Source organism: Bufo gargarizans, chromosome 2 (genome assembly GCF_014858855.1).
Source record: "Bufo gargarizans isolate SCDJY-AF-19 chromosome 2, ASM1485885v1, whole genome shotgun sequence".
Taxonomy (NCBI): Eukaryota; Metazoa; Chordata; class Amphibia; order Anura; family Bufonidae; genus Bufo; species Bufo gargarizans.
Window position 1 is genome coordinate 38,075,429 of NC_058081.1, and position 17,250 is coordinate 38,092,678.

At 50.8% G+C, this 17,250-nt stretch overlaps 1 protein-coding gene across 1 annotated transcript; it reads left to right on the top strand.

The window, feature by feature from the left end:
- Positions 1–5,423: 5,423 nt before the first annotated feature.
- Positions 5,424–16,739, top strand: PPAN (peter pan homolog). The gene is made up of 12 exons (XM_044278774.1): positions 5,424–5,504; positions 7,979–8,149; positions 8,698–8,799; positions 9,134–9,184; positions 9,573–9,743; positions 10,419–10,495; positions 11,398–11,505; positions 11,763–11,886; positions 13,671–13,749; positions 13,983–14,112; positions 14,607–14,764; positions 15,493–16,739. Exons 1-12 carry the CDS (start codon positions 5,490–5,492, stop codon positions 15,897–15,899), a joined length of 1,593 nt encoding a protein of 530 aa, XP_044134709.1. The 5' UTR covers positions 5,424–5,489; the 3' UTR covers positions 15,900–16,739.
- Positions 16,740–17,250: the final 511 nt, after the last annotated feature.

Consider the following 17,250-nt stretch of genomic DNA (forward strand, 5'->3'; position numbering starts at 1 on the left):
GCCAGCAAATCGAGACACGCACGTCGGAGTTCCTTAGCTCTATTAACATCCCAAGAATTTCTGAGGTCGATATACATCAGCTGCTTCAACCGTTTACAACGGAAGAGGTAGAAAAGGTTCTAATGTCTATCCCTTCAGGCAGGAGTCCCAGACCTGATGGTTTTCCAAGGTCATATTACAAAAAGTATAAAGATATTTTAGTCCCACATTTTGTCACGGCATGCAATCTCCTCCTTACAGGTGGCTCTCTGACCCCACAAGCCTAGGAAGCACATAACGATTATCCATAAAGAAGGGAAGGATAAGGAAGCATGTGGAAGTTACAGGCCGATTTCACTGCTGAACACCGATTTGAAGTGATGGGCTAAACTGCTTAACAGCAGGATGTCAGGGTTGCTCCCTGGGCTTGTGGGTGAAGAACAGGTAGGTTTTGTTGCAGGTAGAGAGGGTAGGCATAATATCAGTAGAGTCATACATGCGATCACCCACGCCATCAAATCTAAGTCCCCTCTTGTACTCCTGGGCACAGATGTGGAGAAGGCGTTCGATAGGGTTAGCTGGGCCTATATGGAGAAAGTACTACAAGCCTTTGGCTTCCCTGAAGGCCTCATCAGAGCTGTCTATACTCTATACTCTGCACCATCTGCGAGAGTACTAGTCAACGGCACCCTATCGAACGCCTTCCAAATTAGAAACGGTACTCGTCAAGGATGCCCATTATCCCCCACCTTGTTTGTACTCACCCTAGAGACGCTTCTTCTTAAGTTCCGCCAATCCCCCACGATCAAAGGAGTGAAACTAGGCAGATTTACTGCTCCTGATGATTTACTGCTCCTGTTGTCAAATCCTGAAGAGGCTTTGCTGGAGGTTATGCAGATTTTCGAAACTTTTGGGGTTATCTCAAATTTTAAGATAAATTTTGATAAGTCGGAGGCCCTTGGCGTTTCCCTCCCAGCTGTCCTGCGTACTAAGGTCAAAGCCCTCACACCATTCAAGTGGCCTATACAAGCAATAAAATATTTCGGGGTGACGATCCCGATGGACCCCAAGTTGTTGTATAGTCTTAATTTCCCCCCGCTACTCTCCAAAGTCACCTCTATTCTCTCTAAGAGCAGCTCTCCTTTCCTAACCTGGCTAGGCAGGAAAAATGTCCTCACCACCTACATCCTGCCGCTGATAATGTACACCTTGAGAGCCCTACCCATATCGGTACCTGTTAGTTTCATTAATAAACTACAATCCATCATGAGCAGTTATTTGTGGGATAAGAAGCGCACTAGAATGTCCTTTCGCCTTCTTTCCCGAAGAAAGAAACATGGGGGTATCTCCCTCCCTGACCTATCAACCTATATACAGGCTATTAGTTTGGAAAGGTGGCTTAAACTGGCCAGACAAGAGACATTCTGTCTGCATGTAGATTTAGAATTGGCCCTGTTGGGTAAGGAATTGTTCCATAGGTTATGGACACCTGAGAGGACAGGAGAAGGGACCAAAGTAGATAGCGTACTCACCAGAGGAATGCTGCATATTTGCCATAAGTCTTTGGTCTTAACATCTGCTCAGGACAAGATTTCTCCCTTAGCTCCTATCTCAGTTATCCCCAGTAAATCTCCATCAGACATTTGGCTATCGATGTCACATCACAGATTAGGAGATTTGAAAGGGTTACAGATCACTTCCGACTTCTATACTGCCCTCTCGGGTGTACCTGCCCTTGGTAAAGATTTCATTCAAAGAAATGACTTTGAGAATGCTTGTAGGCAGTTTATGATTTCCAAATTTACCCCTCTCCCTGATCCATCATGGTAGGAGAATTATGTTCTGCTGCCAAATTTACCTCATAAATGCACCACCCTCATTTATAGGCAGATTCTAAGTGAGAGCTATTCTAGCGTACCGCCCTGGGTTGCTGAGTGGGGAAAAGAACTCCACCTTGAATTTAGTGACACTGACAGTAAATGGATTCAGAAATCTTCGCACGGCTTTTCCAGGTGCATAAAAATTCAAGAAAACTCTGTTAAGACAGCGTTGCGTTGGTACAGAACCCCCGAGTTCCTTTTTTTCAAATTTCAAAAGAGATTTCAAACATTGAGGTTCTGATTAGTGGTCTGACCTGAGGTGTAATGAAAAATATTTTTTTCCATATTGTCCTCCTCTAAAACCTATGTGTGCCTTATAGGGTAAAACGTTGTGGAGTGAAAGAAGATGTAGTGTCGAGGATTGAGAAAGGTATGTTCAGATGGTTAGGAATACCCTTATGAAGTAAATACCAATGTACCTTCCTATATATTTGAAGTTGAATAAATTTGGCTCTCAAAAAAATAAAAATAGCTGTTTTGTCGATATTTGGCTCATTTTACTAATAAGGTTGCCCACCACTGTGCTAGTCTAAATTTATTGTAGTGTCTTGTTATGGTCACAGTTGTAAAACGCTAGGTGCACAAACCCCCTCTCTGAAAACAATGGGAGGTGGATTACTCCGTATTTTAGGCCTGTAATCCACACCAAAATACTGGCATCAAAGAAGCCAAGGCCTGAAACAATTTCTACCACCAATATGGCTTCAACAGGGGACGTTACCCAACTTTCCTAAAGTCCTGAATGGCAAAAACTGCCTACTGGGCGTCCATATGTCCTGACTGCATTATGAGGGCATATCTGTCCTTTCAGGACCCCAGAAAAGCAGAATGGCTTTTGCCACCCAACTATAAACTGGAAGTATGAAATCTCTGTGTACAATTAGTTACAAATTAGTCATTAAGGGTGCATTCACGTGACATGGCAAAATCGGATGTCATCCTTGTGACGTTGCCACCCGGCCGGTAATTTAATACCGCTGCCGGTAGCAATAATTTTTTTCTACCAGCAATAATAATTGCCAGAATTTTCCTATATGGACTGTTACTTCTATTGTGGAGCGCTCATTAGTACAGCCTTTACCTCCCGCCTCTCCCCCACTTGTGTTATTAAAAAAAACAACTCACCTCCTCCATTTGATGGCGCCGCTGTAAACACTCGCTGCTCACTGAATGTGCAGCACAGGACCTGCGCTCCAGCGTGATGACGTCTCGCAGGTCCTGTCCTGCACATTCAGTCAGCAGCGAGTGTTTACAGCGGCGCCATCAAATGGAGGAGGTGAGTTGTTTTTTTCTTGCACAAGCAGAGAAGGGGGCACTAACGGGGGCATTACTATTACTGGGGGGCACTAATGGGGGCATTACTATTACTGGGGGGCACTAATGGGGGCATTACTATTACTGGGGGGTGCTAATGGGGGCATTACTATTACTGGGGGGCACTAATGGAGGCATTACTATTACTGGGGGACGCTAATGAAGGCATTACTATTACTGGGGGGCACCAATGGGGCATTACTATTACTGGGGGGCACTAATGGGGGCATTACTATCACTGGGGGTGCTAATGGGGGCATTACTATTACTGGGGGGCACTAATGGAGGCATTACTATTACTGGGGGACGCTAATAAAGGCATTACTATTACTGGGGGGCACTAATGGGGGCATTACTATTACTGAGGGGCACTAATGGGGGCATTACTATTACTGGGGGGCACTAATGGAGGCATTACTATTACTGAAGGGCACAAATGGGGGCATTACTATTACTGGGGGGTGCTAATGGGGGCATTACTATTACTGGGGGGCACTAATGGAGGCATTACTATCACTGGGGGGCACTAATAGGGGCATTACTATTACTGGGGGCACTAATGGGGGCATTACTATTACTGTGGGGCGCTAATGGAAGCATTACTATTACTGGGGGGCACTAATGGGGGCATTACTATTACTGGGGGGCACTAATAGGGGCATTACTATTACTGGGGGGTACTAATAGGGGCACTACTATTACTGGGGGCACTAATGGATTCATTACTATTACTGGGGGGGCGCTAATGTGGGACATTACTATTACTGGGGGGCACTAATAGGGGCATTACTATTACTGGGGGGCACTAATGGAGGCATTACTATTACTGGGGGGCACTAATGGGGGCATTACTATTACTGGGGGGCGCTAATGGAGGCATTACTATTACTTGGGGGCACTAATGGGGGCATTACTATCACTGGGGGGCACTAATAGGGGCATTACTATTACTGGGGGGCACTAATGGGGGCATTACTATTACTGGGGGGCGCTAATGGAGGCATTACTATTACTGGGGGGTACTAATGGGGGCATTACTATTACTGGGGGGCACTAATAGGGGCATTACTATTACTGGGGGGTACTAATAGGGGCACTACTATTACTGGGGGCACTAATGGATTCATTACTATTACTGGGGGGGCGCTAATAGGGGCATTACTATTACTGGGGGGTACTAATAGGGGCACTACTATTACTGGGGGCACTAATGGATTCATTACTATTACTGGGGGCACTAATGGAGGCATTACTAATACTAGGGGGAACTAATGGTGGCATTACTATTACTGGGGGCACTAATGGGGGCATTACTATTACTTGGGGCACTAATTATTCTGGGGCACTAATGGAGGCATTACTATTACTAGGGGGAACTAATTGGGGCATTCCTATTACTGGGGGGCATTAATGGGGCATTACTATTACTAGGGGCACTATTAATTCTGGGGTGCAATAATGGAGGAATTACTATCACTGGGGGCATTACTATTACTGGGGGCACTATTCATTCTGGGGGGGCACTAATGGAGGCATTACTATTACTGGGGGCACTAATGGAGGCATTACTATTACTGGGGGCACTAATGGAGGCATTACTATTACTGGGGGGGTGCTAATGTGGGGCATTAATAATTGTGGGGGAGCGCTAATAGAGGCAATACTATTATTGGGCGACACTAATGGGGTCATTATTAATTCTGGGAGACATTACTATTACTGGGAGGCCCTAATGAAGGTATTTATTAATTCTGGGGGCCACATTTTTTTTTTTGCGGATCCATTGAAATAAACGGGTCTGCATCCAATCCGCATAAAAACAGGGATCCAAACGTGTGAGTGAGGCGTTAGACAGAAGACAAATTGCTGTGGTTCTGGGGTCGAGAACTGCGCTGCAATCAGCGGTACATGTGCGGCACAACTGCTACATGTGAATATGCCACACCTGGACTTTCAGAGTTGCCTATAGCAACCAATCAGAACTCTTCACTCGTTTTCCAACCAGCACTGTACACACGAAAGCTGGAATCTGATTGGCTGCTTTAGACAGCACAAAAAACCGCTACCCCCTTCTAGTACAACATGGTGGTCTTACTATATTCATATCAGACATGTCGAGCCCCATAGAGACTGTAGAGGAAGTTCCCACCTGCTTCTGTGGTGGGGAACCCACAGCCGTTTCCCGGAACTAAGTGACGGCGGAACTTATAAAGCAGGAACCTTGTTTCCTTTCACTGGGAGGCGGAACCAGAAGTGACTGCGCGTGCGCTGTTCTAAGCTAACACGTGGGTTAAGCGGTAGCAGCCGGAGAGCAGCATGGGGAAGGATAAGGTAGGAACTGGGAGAACTGGGCCGGGGCAGCATCTGCAGTGACCGGAGAGCCCCATCATCCTTGGACTGTCGGGAGTTGTAGTTGTTCTGCAGCAGGGAGGTCACACTGGTTTTATGTGAAAGTCCCCAGTCGGTCATCAGATGATTGGTGGCTCCCAGACTGGCACACACATGGTTAAGGCCACCTTGCAGCCTCAGCCTTAAAGGGGTTGTCCAGAATGTGGCATTGCCAATAATAGTCCTCACTGCAAGTGCCCCCAGCGGAGTATAGGGTATGTGCTGTGTATGTGCACCCCCCACTTCTGTGGGGTCCCCCGTCTCATGGCCTCTGTGTATGTGCACCGTCCACTTCTGTGGGGGTCCCCCGTCTCATGGCCCCTGTGTATGTGCACCCTCCACTTCTGTGGGGGTCCCCCGTCTCTTGGCCCCTGTGTATGTGCACCCTCCACTTCTGTGGGGGTCCCCCGTCTCTTGGCCCCTGTGTATGTGCACCCTCCACTTCTGTGGGGGTCCCCCGTCTCTTGGCCCCTGTGTATGTGCACCCTCCACTTCTGTGGGGGTCCCCCGTCTCATGGCCCCTGTGTATGTGCACCCTCCACTTCTGTGGGGGTCCCCCGTCTCATGGCCCCTGTGTATGTGCACCCTCCACTTCTGTGGGGGTCCTGATATTTCCCCTACCTGTGAAATTTCCCTACCCTCGTCACTTCCTGTTGTGATGCGGCTGCACCGGACATTGCATCGGTTCCCAGCTTTGGAAGGAGGTGTGCCGCGCAGGCGCACAACGACAGGGTAGTGAAACTTCACACCTGAGCTGGGGAGAAGGGGCCACCTAATGCGCTTGCTCCTTACCTCTCAGCCGGCTCCAGATCCAGACACTGCGCTTGCGCAGTGAGTGATAGGGAGATTTAACAGAACAAATGGCCATCAGATTTCCCTACCCCCACAGTGTGCAGGTGCGGTGATCAGATGGATGTTCGATATAAGAGATATCCCGCTTGCGCACTGGCCCGTAATTTTTCCCTGCCATCTAACCACTGCTGAGGCTTCTGGTGCATGCGCAGGGTCGGCCAGTGTCCAGCTGAGAGGTAAGGCGCAAGCGCATTAGGTGGCCCCTTCCCAATTCTGGTGTGAAATTCCCCTACCCGTTGTGCGTTGTTGAGCATATCTTAGCGATGTCTCAATCAATCACGGTCTTAGATGGACCATCCCCTTTAAGAGGTTGGCCCAAGAACAGCAAGTATCTACACGGTAGGTGAAATGTATGATTGCAAGGGGTCCAACCAGGGGAGTAACTAGAAGAGGCAGGGTCCCATAGCAGCCGCTGTGGCGGTCGTTCTGCCTTTGGTATCGGTCATTATAGCTCCATTCACACGGGGCTTCTGTTCTCATGATCAGTGGGGGTCCCAACAGTCCCCCATTTGTCACCCGTCTTGGGGATATGTGATAAATATTGTTTGTGAGCCAATCCCTTTAAAGTACAGCATTTATAAGCTATCCTCAGGATCTGTCATCGGCATCTCTACCGACTCCCAGCATCTCTACCGATCAGTGGTTTGAAGAGGCTCCGGTGGGCACCGGCATGGGAGCCCAGGGCCACGACTTCATGGGCTACTTTCACACCTGCATCTAGGTGCGGATCCGTCTGGTATCTGCACAGACGGATCCGCACCTATAATGCAAACGCTTAGATCCGTTCAGAACGGATCCGTTTGCATTACCATGAACAAAAAAAAAAAAATTTTTTTTTTTGTTCATGATAATGCAAACGGATCCGTTTTGACTTACATTGAAAGTCAATGGGGAACGGATCTGTTTGAAAATTGAGCCACACTGTGTCAACTTCAAACGGATCCGTCCCCATTGACTTACATTGTAAGTCTGGACGGATCCGTTTGCCTCCGCACGGCCAGGCGGACATCCGAACGCTCCAAGCAGCGTTCGGGTGTCCGCCTGCGGAGCGGAGGACAAACGGAGCCAGACTGATGCATTCTGAGCGGATCCGCGTCCACTCAGAATACATTGGGGCTGGACGGATCGGTTCGGGGCCGCTTGTGAGAGCCTTCAAACGGAACTCAAAAGCGAAGCCCCGAACGCTAGTGTGAAAGTAGCCTTACTTGGAATATTCACTTGAATGGGACTGAGCTGCACCAAGGCCTTGTGACCAATAAACGTGACACCATCGGCCTAGGAAGAGGCCGTGGCATTCACCGGCGAACTGTGGCCTCTTCAAAGAGCTGATCAGTAGGGGTGCTGGAAGTCCGACCTCCACAGATATTGATGGTCAATCCTGAGGATAGGCCATCAGTTTCGAACTCTTGGAAAACCCCTTTGAGGCTCCCTCTGCATCCAGGCTATCCTAAACGCTGCCTGTATTCTGGTGGAGGCACCCGGCGGTTTGCTTCTGCAGTCACCTGCTTTGGCCCCAGCTCGGTAAACAGTGGAAGTGTCTCTTACTTACTTGTCTTTGTCTTTAGACTAAGAACCAGAAGAAGTTACGAGCGGCGGCCGTTCACAATGCCGAGGAGGAGTACTCCGGTGTCCCGCACTCATTTGTCTTCCATCGGGGGCAGATTGGGAAGAACGTACAGCAGCTGATCCAGGATGTGAGGAGAGCCATGGAGCCATTCACCGCCACCTCTCTGAAGGTAACACCACCCCGATATTACAAGGCTGGGAACCTAAAACTGATTAAGGGTCCATTCAAACGTCTGTGGTGTGTTGCGGATCTGCAACACACCCCGCTGGCACACGCTATAGAAATGCGCTGCGGACAAGAATAGGACATGTTCTATCTTTTGCGGAGCTGCGGACCAGAAGTTCGGGGCCGCGATCCGCAAATGCGGAAGTGGAGAGCACATGTGTGCTCTCCGCTTTATGTCCGGGCCCATAGAGAATGAATGGGGCTGCACCCGTTGCGGAACGGGTGCGGACCCTTTTGCGGACGTGTGAATAGACCCTAAAGAGCATGGTGGGCAGCGAGGGTACCCTGCCATGTCCTGAGTGCTAGCTCATCACCACCGTGACCTTCTCTTCTGAAACACTGGCACTTCCTGGACTCTGGCAGCAGTTTTCTGTGGCCCTGTCTGTCCAGGATAGCACCACGCTAAGGCCCATGTTCCTGCCTTGGGCTCGATGTGTGTGGGGAGGGATGGGGTCAACATACAGTTTGCTCACGAGGGTCTTTGTGTCATAGGTTCGCAAGAATAACAGCATGAAAGATTTTGTGGCGGTGGCCGGTCCCCTCGGAGTCACCCACTTCCTGATCTTCACTAAAACGGAGGCAAACATCAACTTTGTAAGTAAAGAGCCACAGCAACCAATACCATTATCTTATGGCCTCAGATATGACTGGTGGCGGTCTACCTGCAGCCCTCCTGCTGCTTTAAAAACTGCAACTCCCATTATACGCTGCCAACTGTCTGGACACGCTGGGAGTTGTAGTTTCACGCAGCTGGCGGCATGCAGTTTGCAGACGCCACTACAATAGACTTTACTCTGAAGGTCCCCCTTAAAGACAGGGCCGTCCAGTGATTTCTGCCTCGGCCTGCTGTCGCCTTTTACATTCTAGGACCCCTGGAGAAATCCCTTAATGCAAAGCTCTGATTTCTTTTTTTTCCCCCCGTCATCAGAAATTTGTCCGTTTGCCGAGAGGCCCCACGCTGCACTTCAGAGTGATGCAGGTTGGTATCCTTTTCTCATCATCAGCCTTCGATGTGGAAAACGCTATTACGTCTGTCAGTGGTGACTAGAGACAAGCAGATCGATCTGTACGAATCGATTCATTCATCAAACAGGCTTCTCGAGCAGCGAGGGTCCGGCCCTGCTGCTGAAGAGACTCCCTCCTTGATTGACAAGGCCTTGTCGTTCTCGCGCCTGCGCCATTGCTCCAGTTAGCAACGCAAGCGCAGAGGGACTGTTACCGCTACCAGAGCAGCTACTGTGCATGCTTCAGTAGTGGCGGCAGAGCCTCTTTACGTTTTGTCTGCCAGTGCACTGGTATGAGTGACATGTTTCTAGGCCTCACTCCGTCGGGCCATGCTTGTTAAGTGTGCCCCTTCCTATCCGCAGTATTCCTTGGTGAAGGACGTGGTCTCCACCCTGAAGAAGCATCGCATGCACGAGCAGCAGTTTTCCTTTCCTCCTCTCCTGGTTCTCAATAATTTCGGCACACAGGGAATGCATATCAAGGTCATGGCTACCATGTTCCAGAACATGTTCCCCTCCATCAATGTGCACAAGGTAAGAGAAATTCAGTCCTTCCCCCATGCTTTACATTGCAGCTTACGCTGGGTTCACACCTGAGCCTTCTGAAAGGAGCGCTCTGTATGCGCGATTGTACCGGCGTTTGCAATCGCGCATACAGAGACAAGTGAACGCCCATTGTCGCGCATTCCCGCTGAAGTCTATGTACGGGAACGCGTGACACGACGCCCCAAAGAAGCTCATGTACTTCTTGGGGCGTCGGGCGTTTTACAGCGCGATTGTACGCACTGTAAAACGCCCAGGTGTGAACCATTCTCATAGTGAAGCATTGGTTTCTCCTTGTTGAGCGTTTTACAGCGCGTTGGAACGCGCTGTAAAACGCTCAGGTGTGAACCCAGCCCTTAGGGTTTATCTCCCTACCACTGATCTCCAGTGCCACCCTGCGGTTGCTGGTTGAGATCGGAGAGTTCTCCCATCTTTATATGGCTGTGTTCATACTGGGGGAGGGGGGGTAAGTAATGCTGCACCTCCCCTGTTCTTTAGTGGATGTCGGTGATGATGACGTATAGTCTGCTGAGGGCCTCCCATGATGATCCTCCAAAGTAAACGCTCTGAGACATCCGTATGAACTATAACCCTCATTATCCTGTGTATGAATCACTCTTGATCATCCCTTTTTTTTTTTTTTTTTTTTTTTTTTTACCATTACAGGTCAACCTGAACACCATCCGCAGATGTATCCTCATTAACTACAACGAGGACACCCAACTGCTGGAGTTCAGGCATTAGTAAGTAGTGCTGTGGTGGGAAGATGGCCAGGGTTAGAGCTCAAGGTCGGGAATACGGCCCAAGTGGCACCCGTTCTTTATTTTGTCATTTGCTCAAATCACACTTCTGCTGGTTTCCTTTAGAAACAGTCATCAGGTTAGCTGCCCCCTGCTGCCAGTCATCAGAGGGGTCCCTGGTGTGCAGGTGGTGGCAGTAGCTACGAGCAGTGTTCACACTTAGGGACTGTCTACACATTGGTGTCACCAACATAAAATCACAGTCCATCAGTATCTACCGGCGCTTGATAATTGCTGATTCTCCTTGGGTATAAGGGGTTAATTAAGCACTTAAAGGGGCTCATTAAAACCGGGGATCCTTTTTGATATGGGCTGACTGGGTGCAGGGGTTAAAACAAAAAAAACTTGCCCGTCACCGGTACTCAGATTCCAGTGCGGAGATTCCTTTTCCTCCGCCTCCGATCCTGTTGGACCAGAAGTTTGATGTTCCCATCTACACGTGAGTCACCACTGCCGGACAATCACTGTCCTCCCTGGTGGCAGCGGTCACACGGCATGCCTGCACACATCACCGCTAAGGACACTGATTGGCCGGCAGCAGTCACATGCATGTACAAGACGTTCCTATCTAGCGGGGACCACGAGTAGAAGAGAAGGAAAGTCGGAACTGAGCGCCGGTGACAGGAGAGTCTTCCTGGCCATATTTACATTGACTTCAGGGTAGTTGCCTATAGGTGGTGCTAGAGAGTCTGTTTTTTTTAATCCAGGATGAGACATGTTTTACACAAAGGAACTGAGAATTTTTCTGGTAGGAATATGGTTCCAATGCTGCAGTACCTCCAAACTAACTGTAGGGGGCGATGTCGTCTGTGACCATAATAACTGTGTCTCTTACGTCTTTGCAGCAGTGTGAAGGTGGTACCAGTTGGAATGAGCAAGGGGATGAAGAAGCTTCTCCAGGAGAAATTTCCGAACATGAGCCGTTGGGAGGACATCAGTGAATTACTGGTCAAGTAAGTGTCATAAGAAAATGGGGTAATGCCATACAGTAGGGTTCAGCGACCTGCGGCACTTAAGTTGTAGCAAAACTACTACTCCCAGAATGCTCCATTCACTTCTGTGGGCTTCCTGAGAGCAGCCAAGCAGAGCGAGCATGCTGGGTGTTGTAGTTTCACAACAGCCGGAGTGCTGCAGGTTGCTGTCCCATGCTGAGGTGGGCTGATGCAAAAATGAGACCCCCAGTTACTGACTCCTTGTTCCGGTCTTCCAGAGGAGCCAACCTCTCTGAGAGCGAGGCCGAGCAAGATGGAGAAGAGAACATCACAGAGCTGCCCCAGATTTACGCCGGACGTGGCAACATGAAATCCCAGCAAAGTGCCGTGCGTCTGACAGAGGTGTGGGGCTAATAAATGCTGGTGTGATGACAGACATGGATGTATGGGCAGATAGGGAGATGATAGGAGGAGGAGGAGGTGGGCCAGGTGGAGGGAACCCAGATAGGAGGTGGGCCGGGTGGAGGGTGCCCAAACAGGAGGAGGTGGGCCGGGTGGAGGGTGCCCAAACAGGAGGAGGTGGGCCGGGTGGAGGGTGCCCAAACAGGAGGAGGTGGGCCGGGTGGAGGGTGCCCAAACAGGAGGAGGTGGGCCGGGTGGAGGGTGCCCAAACAGGAGGAGGTGGGCCGGGTGGAGGGTGCCCAAACAGGAGGAGGTGGGCCGGGTGGAGGGTGCCCAAACAGGAGGAGGTGGGCCGGGTGGAGGGTGCCCAAACAGGAGGAGGTGGGCCGGGTGGAGGGTGCCCAAACAGGAGGAGGTGGGCCGGGTGGAGGGTGCCCAAACAGGAGGAGGTGGGCCGGGTGGAGGGTGCCCAAACAGGAGGAGGTGGGCCGGGTGGAGGGTGCCCAAACAGGAGGAGGTGGGCCGGGTGGAGGGTGCCCAAACAGGAGGAGGTGGGCCGGGTGGAGGGTGCCCAAACAGGAGGAGGTGGGCCGGGTGGAGGGTGCCCAAACAGGAGGAGGTGGGCCGGGTGGAGGGTGCCCAAACAGGAGGAGGTGGGCCGGGTGGAGGGTGCCCAAACAGGAGGAGGTGGGCCGGGTGGAGGGTGCCCAAACAGGAGGAGGTGGGCCGGGTGGAGGGTGCCCAAACAGGAGGAGGTGGGCCGGGTGGAGGGTGCCCAAACAGGAGGAGGTGGGCCGGGTGGAGGGTGCCCAAACAGGAGGAGGTGGGCCGGGTGGAGGGTGCCCAAACAGGAGGAGGTGGGCCGGGTGGAGGGTGCCCAAACAGGAGGAGGTGGGCCGGGTGGAGGGTGCCCAAACAGGAGGAGGTGGGCCGGGTGGAGGGTGCCCAAACAGGAGGAGGTGGGCCGGGTGGAGGGTGCCCAAACAGGAGGAGGTGGGCCGGGTGGAGGGTGCCCAAACAGGAGGAGGTGGGCCAGGCGCAGGGGGGCCCCCCCCCCCCCCCAGATGGGAGGAGGTGGGCCAGGCGCAGGGGGGGCCCCCCCCCCCCCAGATGGGAGGAGGTGGGCCAGGCGCAGGGGGGGCCCCCCCCCCCAGATGGGAGGAGGTGGGCCAGGCGCAGGGGGGGCCCCCCCCCCCCAGATGGGAGGAGGTGGGCCAGGCGCAGGGGGGGGCCCCCCCCCCCCAGATGGGAGGAGGTGGGCCAGGCGCAGGGGGGGCCCCCCCCCCCCCAGATGGGAGGAGGTGGGCCAGGCGCAGGGGGGGCCCCCCCCCCCAGATGGGAGGAGGTGGGCCAGGCGCAGGGGGGCCCCCCCCCCCCAGATGGGAGGAGGTGGGCCAGGCGCAGGGGGGGGCCCCCCCCCCCCCAGATGGGAGGAGGTGGGCCAGGCGCAGGGGGGCCCCCCCCCCCCCAGATGGGAGGAGGTGGGCCAGGCGCAGGGGGGCGCCCCCCCCCCCCCAGATGGGAGGAGGTGGGCCAGGCGCAGGGGGGCCCCCCCCCCCCCCCAGATGGGAGAGGAGGTGGGCCAGGCGCAGGGGGGCCCCCCCCCCCAGATGGGAGAGGAGGTGGGCCAGGCGCAGGGGGGGCCCCCCCCCAGATGGGAGAGGAGGTGGGCCAGGCGCAGGGGGGCCCCCCCCCCAGATGGGAGAGGAGGTGGGCCAGGCGCAGGGGGGCCCCCCAGATGGGAGGAGGTGGGCCAGGCATGATGATCTTTCTTTTGCCCCCAGATCGGCCCCAGGATGACTCTACAGTTGGTTAAGATTGAGGAGGGTCTGAATGACGGCAACGTTTTATACCACAGTTTCGGTAAGTTGTGGTTTTTCAGTTTCTCATTTTGTCCGGGGTGTCTAACAGAGGACTAGCTTAGCGCTCCAGTGTGTAATGTATGGGCAGCACATGATAACCGGCTTGGATCCTGGTTGCCGCGAGCCAGCACAGGTCCCAGAGGCTGCCATTGTAGAAGCACAGTATGCCCCAGGTCTGCTCACCTTTCTGTTGTCCACAGGAGAGATTAGTTATTTATTTTTATCCCTTCTCAGTTGAAAAGACAGAGGACGAGATCAAGGCCATGTTGGATCGTAAAGAGAAGAAACTGAAAGCGAAGAGCGAGCGGAGGAAGAAACAGGAGAAGGATGTCCAGCTCAAGAAAGAGCTAAATGAGGAGAATAAGTGAGTGCAAGCCCTGTCCCGTTTTAGGGATGGTGATATGGGTCATGCAAGGAAAGAAGCCTGAAGAGACCTCCAGAGAGATCAGTCCACACTGTAGTCAGCCCCATAGACACTAAATGGAGCAGGAAGACACATGCCTGACCACTACACCATTCAATCCGCTCCTCACGGCATTTGTGGGAAAACCTCTGTTAGGCTTTCTATGGTCATCTATACTGAAGACCTCTCCGATCACATGGTTCTTGTCTTAAAGTGGTAGTCCACATGCTTCTTTAGTGAACAAACATCATAAAGGGTCCTCTTAGGTCCATGCAGAGTGATTCTTTCTGTGGACATCTTTGACTTTAATAAATATAGAAGAGAAATGTAGATGGCCCTGCACGTAGTGATCAAACCCCCATGTGCGGGCTGCCTCTGAATAGTAGGTGTCCTAGATTTTAGATCCTGTCACCTAACCAGTATATAAAGCCAGGTTCCTGTCACTTTACCACCAGGAAGCGCAGCTTGGCTGGCATGAAACGGAAGCAACCAGAGGATGAGGACAGTGAAGTGGAGGACCCTGGAGCTTCTTGTGAACAGGATGCAGCAGAGGTGTCCGAAGATGACGACGCAGAGTATTACAGACAGACGGTCGGAGAGGAACCAGACAAAGGTACGTTGTCTGTACAGCTGTTTGGACCGGGCACAAGGCGCGCGTCTCCTGGTTTACATCAAATGATGCCAGTCTTTGTTCTCTGCATGTTTGTTCTCTGGGATTCTTTTATCTAGACTAGGCATGCTCAACCTGCTGCACTCCAGCTGTTGCAAAACTAAAACTCCCAGCATGCCCTAATAGCTGTAGGCTGACCAGGCATGCTGGGAGTTGTAGTTTTGCAACATCTGGAGGGCCCCAGGTTGGGCATCCCTGATTTAGACCATCTACAATCTAATTTCCACCAGAGATCAGCTAAACGCCATGAGTACAGCTGCAGAACCTGTGGTGTCCATTCATAGTCCACCACTAATGGATGCCAAATGTAAATAGATTCCCATGTCCATAGCATCCAAGATGGCAGCGGTCATGTGGTTTATCTAGGGTTGGGCGATATACCGGTATCACGATATACCGTGGTATTAAAAAAAGGCGATATGGCGATATCGCTGTTTCCTAATTACCGCAGTATATTGTGACGTCATTGCTTCAAAAACTGCGTCTGTGGCTGCCCGCCCCTGCATTATTACACTCCAATTGCCTCCCTCAGCAGCCGACCAGGCTGCTACTGTCTTGCTCCCATGTCTGGGAGGGGATTCTCGGGACAAGCTGTTCCTGAAAGATTTTTTTTTTTTATTTCTTTTTTTCTGTATTCTGACTCTTCTTTCCTTCCTTCATCCCCCTTGCAGATCTCTTCCTTCAGGGCAGTGGAAAAAGGTCATTACCAAGATGGAAATCCAGACCGCCCCAGAAGAAATTTAAAAAATCTCAAGGAGACATGAAACATAGCAAGGCTTCCCCGTCCTCCACCGGACATCACAAGGCCAAGTTCTCCTTGCACAAAGGATCTAAAAGTCCCAAAGGACATTCAGACAGACCTGCTAAAAAAGGACAGAAATCCTTTAAAGACACGAAGGGCTGGTCCCCAAATAAACACCCCACCGGCAAGGGGAAGAAAAAGCAGATGGGATTCAAGAAGCCTGGCGCATTTGGCTCTAGAGACCCAAAGAGGGGGAAAAAGGGCAAGTTTACTGGAGGACAAAAAACAGGGGGTCCGAAGGGGAAAGCCTTCAAACATAAGAAAAAGTCACCATGAGAGGGCGCCACCACGAACATTCCCTGTAAATAGGTTTAATTATAACATATACAGCGGCTTTTTACCACTGCGCCTTCAAATAAAATGGATTATTTTCCTCTCTATGTACCCTCGTACTCGCTAACTGTCCCGAACAGGACCTCAGAGGCGGGGGTTATGTTAAATTGACGTTTAAACAGAGAGACGGAGCGGTGTGACTGTATATAATGGTGACCTGCTAAGGGAGATTTATCAGAAGTGAAGCATCTGCATATCCTGTGGTCTGCTGCAAGTTGTATTTTCACAGTAGTTGGAGACCATAGGTACTTTCTTGCAATATAATTTCATAGTGAATGGTTTAACTATCAGATTTCTAAATCACTTTAAAAACTATGCCTGCTTCCACCTGAAAAAAAATCTGTAAAAGTTATGGCTACTTAGGGGTCTCCCTTCCACCTTATTTGCAGTCCATTGCTTGTTAGGCAAGATCCGTCTCTAGTAACACACTGAAGACTGCTGAGAGGTAGGGGAGAGTATCAGAGCTAGATGAGCTCCTGAGCCTCATAAAAGAACAGCTTCTGAAGATCAGAGAAGTTCATGTGTGTCCCCTCCACCTTATAAGCTTTCTGAGCTCCATAGATGAAGACGAACATAGTGAGAACGGAAGTGAGGTCACTACATACAGTACTGCTTGTGAGAGAAATGCATCTAGCTGTGCAGCTTAATCAGGAAATAGTATGGCTAAGGAAAGCACAAAAAAGACCTGTTCCTTTGCCTTTATGAAGCACAGCCATTATGCAAACTTTAAAAAAAAAAGGAAAAATGAACAGGCGGCTCACCTCCAATATGAATGGAATCAGGTGCTCACGTATATATTTTTACCCCAAAACAAGCGCAAAATAGGTGTATAGAACGGGCACTCAAGCCATAGGGAGTTGCATCAAAAAGAATTTAATAAACATATCACCATAATACATTAAAACAGCATTAAAAACAAATCATTCCATAGTTATCGAATATTGAATCGAGTGTTGGTTATATAATAGACTGGTGATGGATGATCAAACAGTAAATCGAGTGAAATACTCAAAAAAATCGATTGGTGAAAAGCATCAACTGTTTGGGAAAACCACATGACAATATAAAAATCTGAATAAAAGTCCTCCAGATTCTGTTCCCAGTGGTAACGTGTAGGACCGCTTATATTCTCTTTAGTAAAATATATGACCACTCATGGCTTGATATAATTACCATACGGATATCTTATATAGCAAGCAAGCATATAAAAGGAAGGCAGGCGAACATATGAAACGAAAAAGGAGCAGTCTCTTTACCATGTCTTCACCACTTCCCAGTGGTTTATTCGGCAGAT

Coding starts and splice junctions, on each gene's coding strand:
- PPAN (XM_044278774.1), top strand. Junction 8,150..8,697: donor TCACCGCCACCTCTCTGAAG/GTAACACCACCC, acceptor TTTGTGTCATAG/GTTCGCAAGAATAACAGCAT. Junction 14,113..14,606: donor GAGCTAAATGAGGAGAATAA/GTGAGTGCAAGC, acceptor CTTTACCACCAG/GAAGCGCAGCTTGGCTGGCA.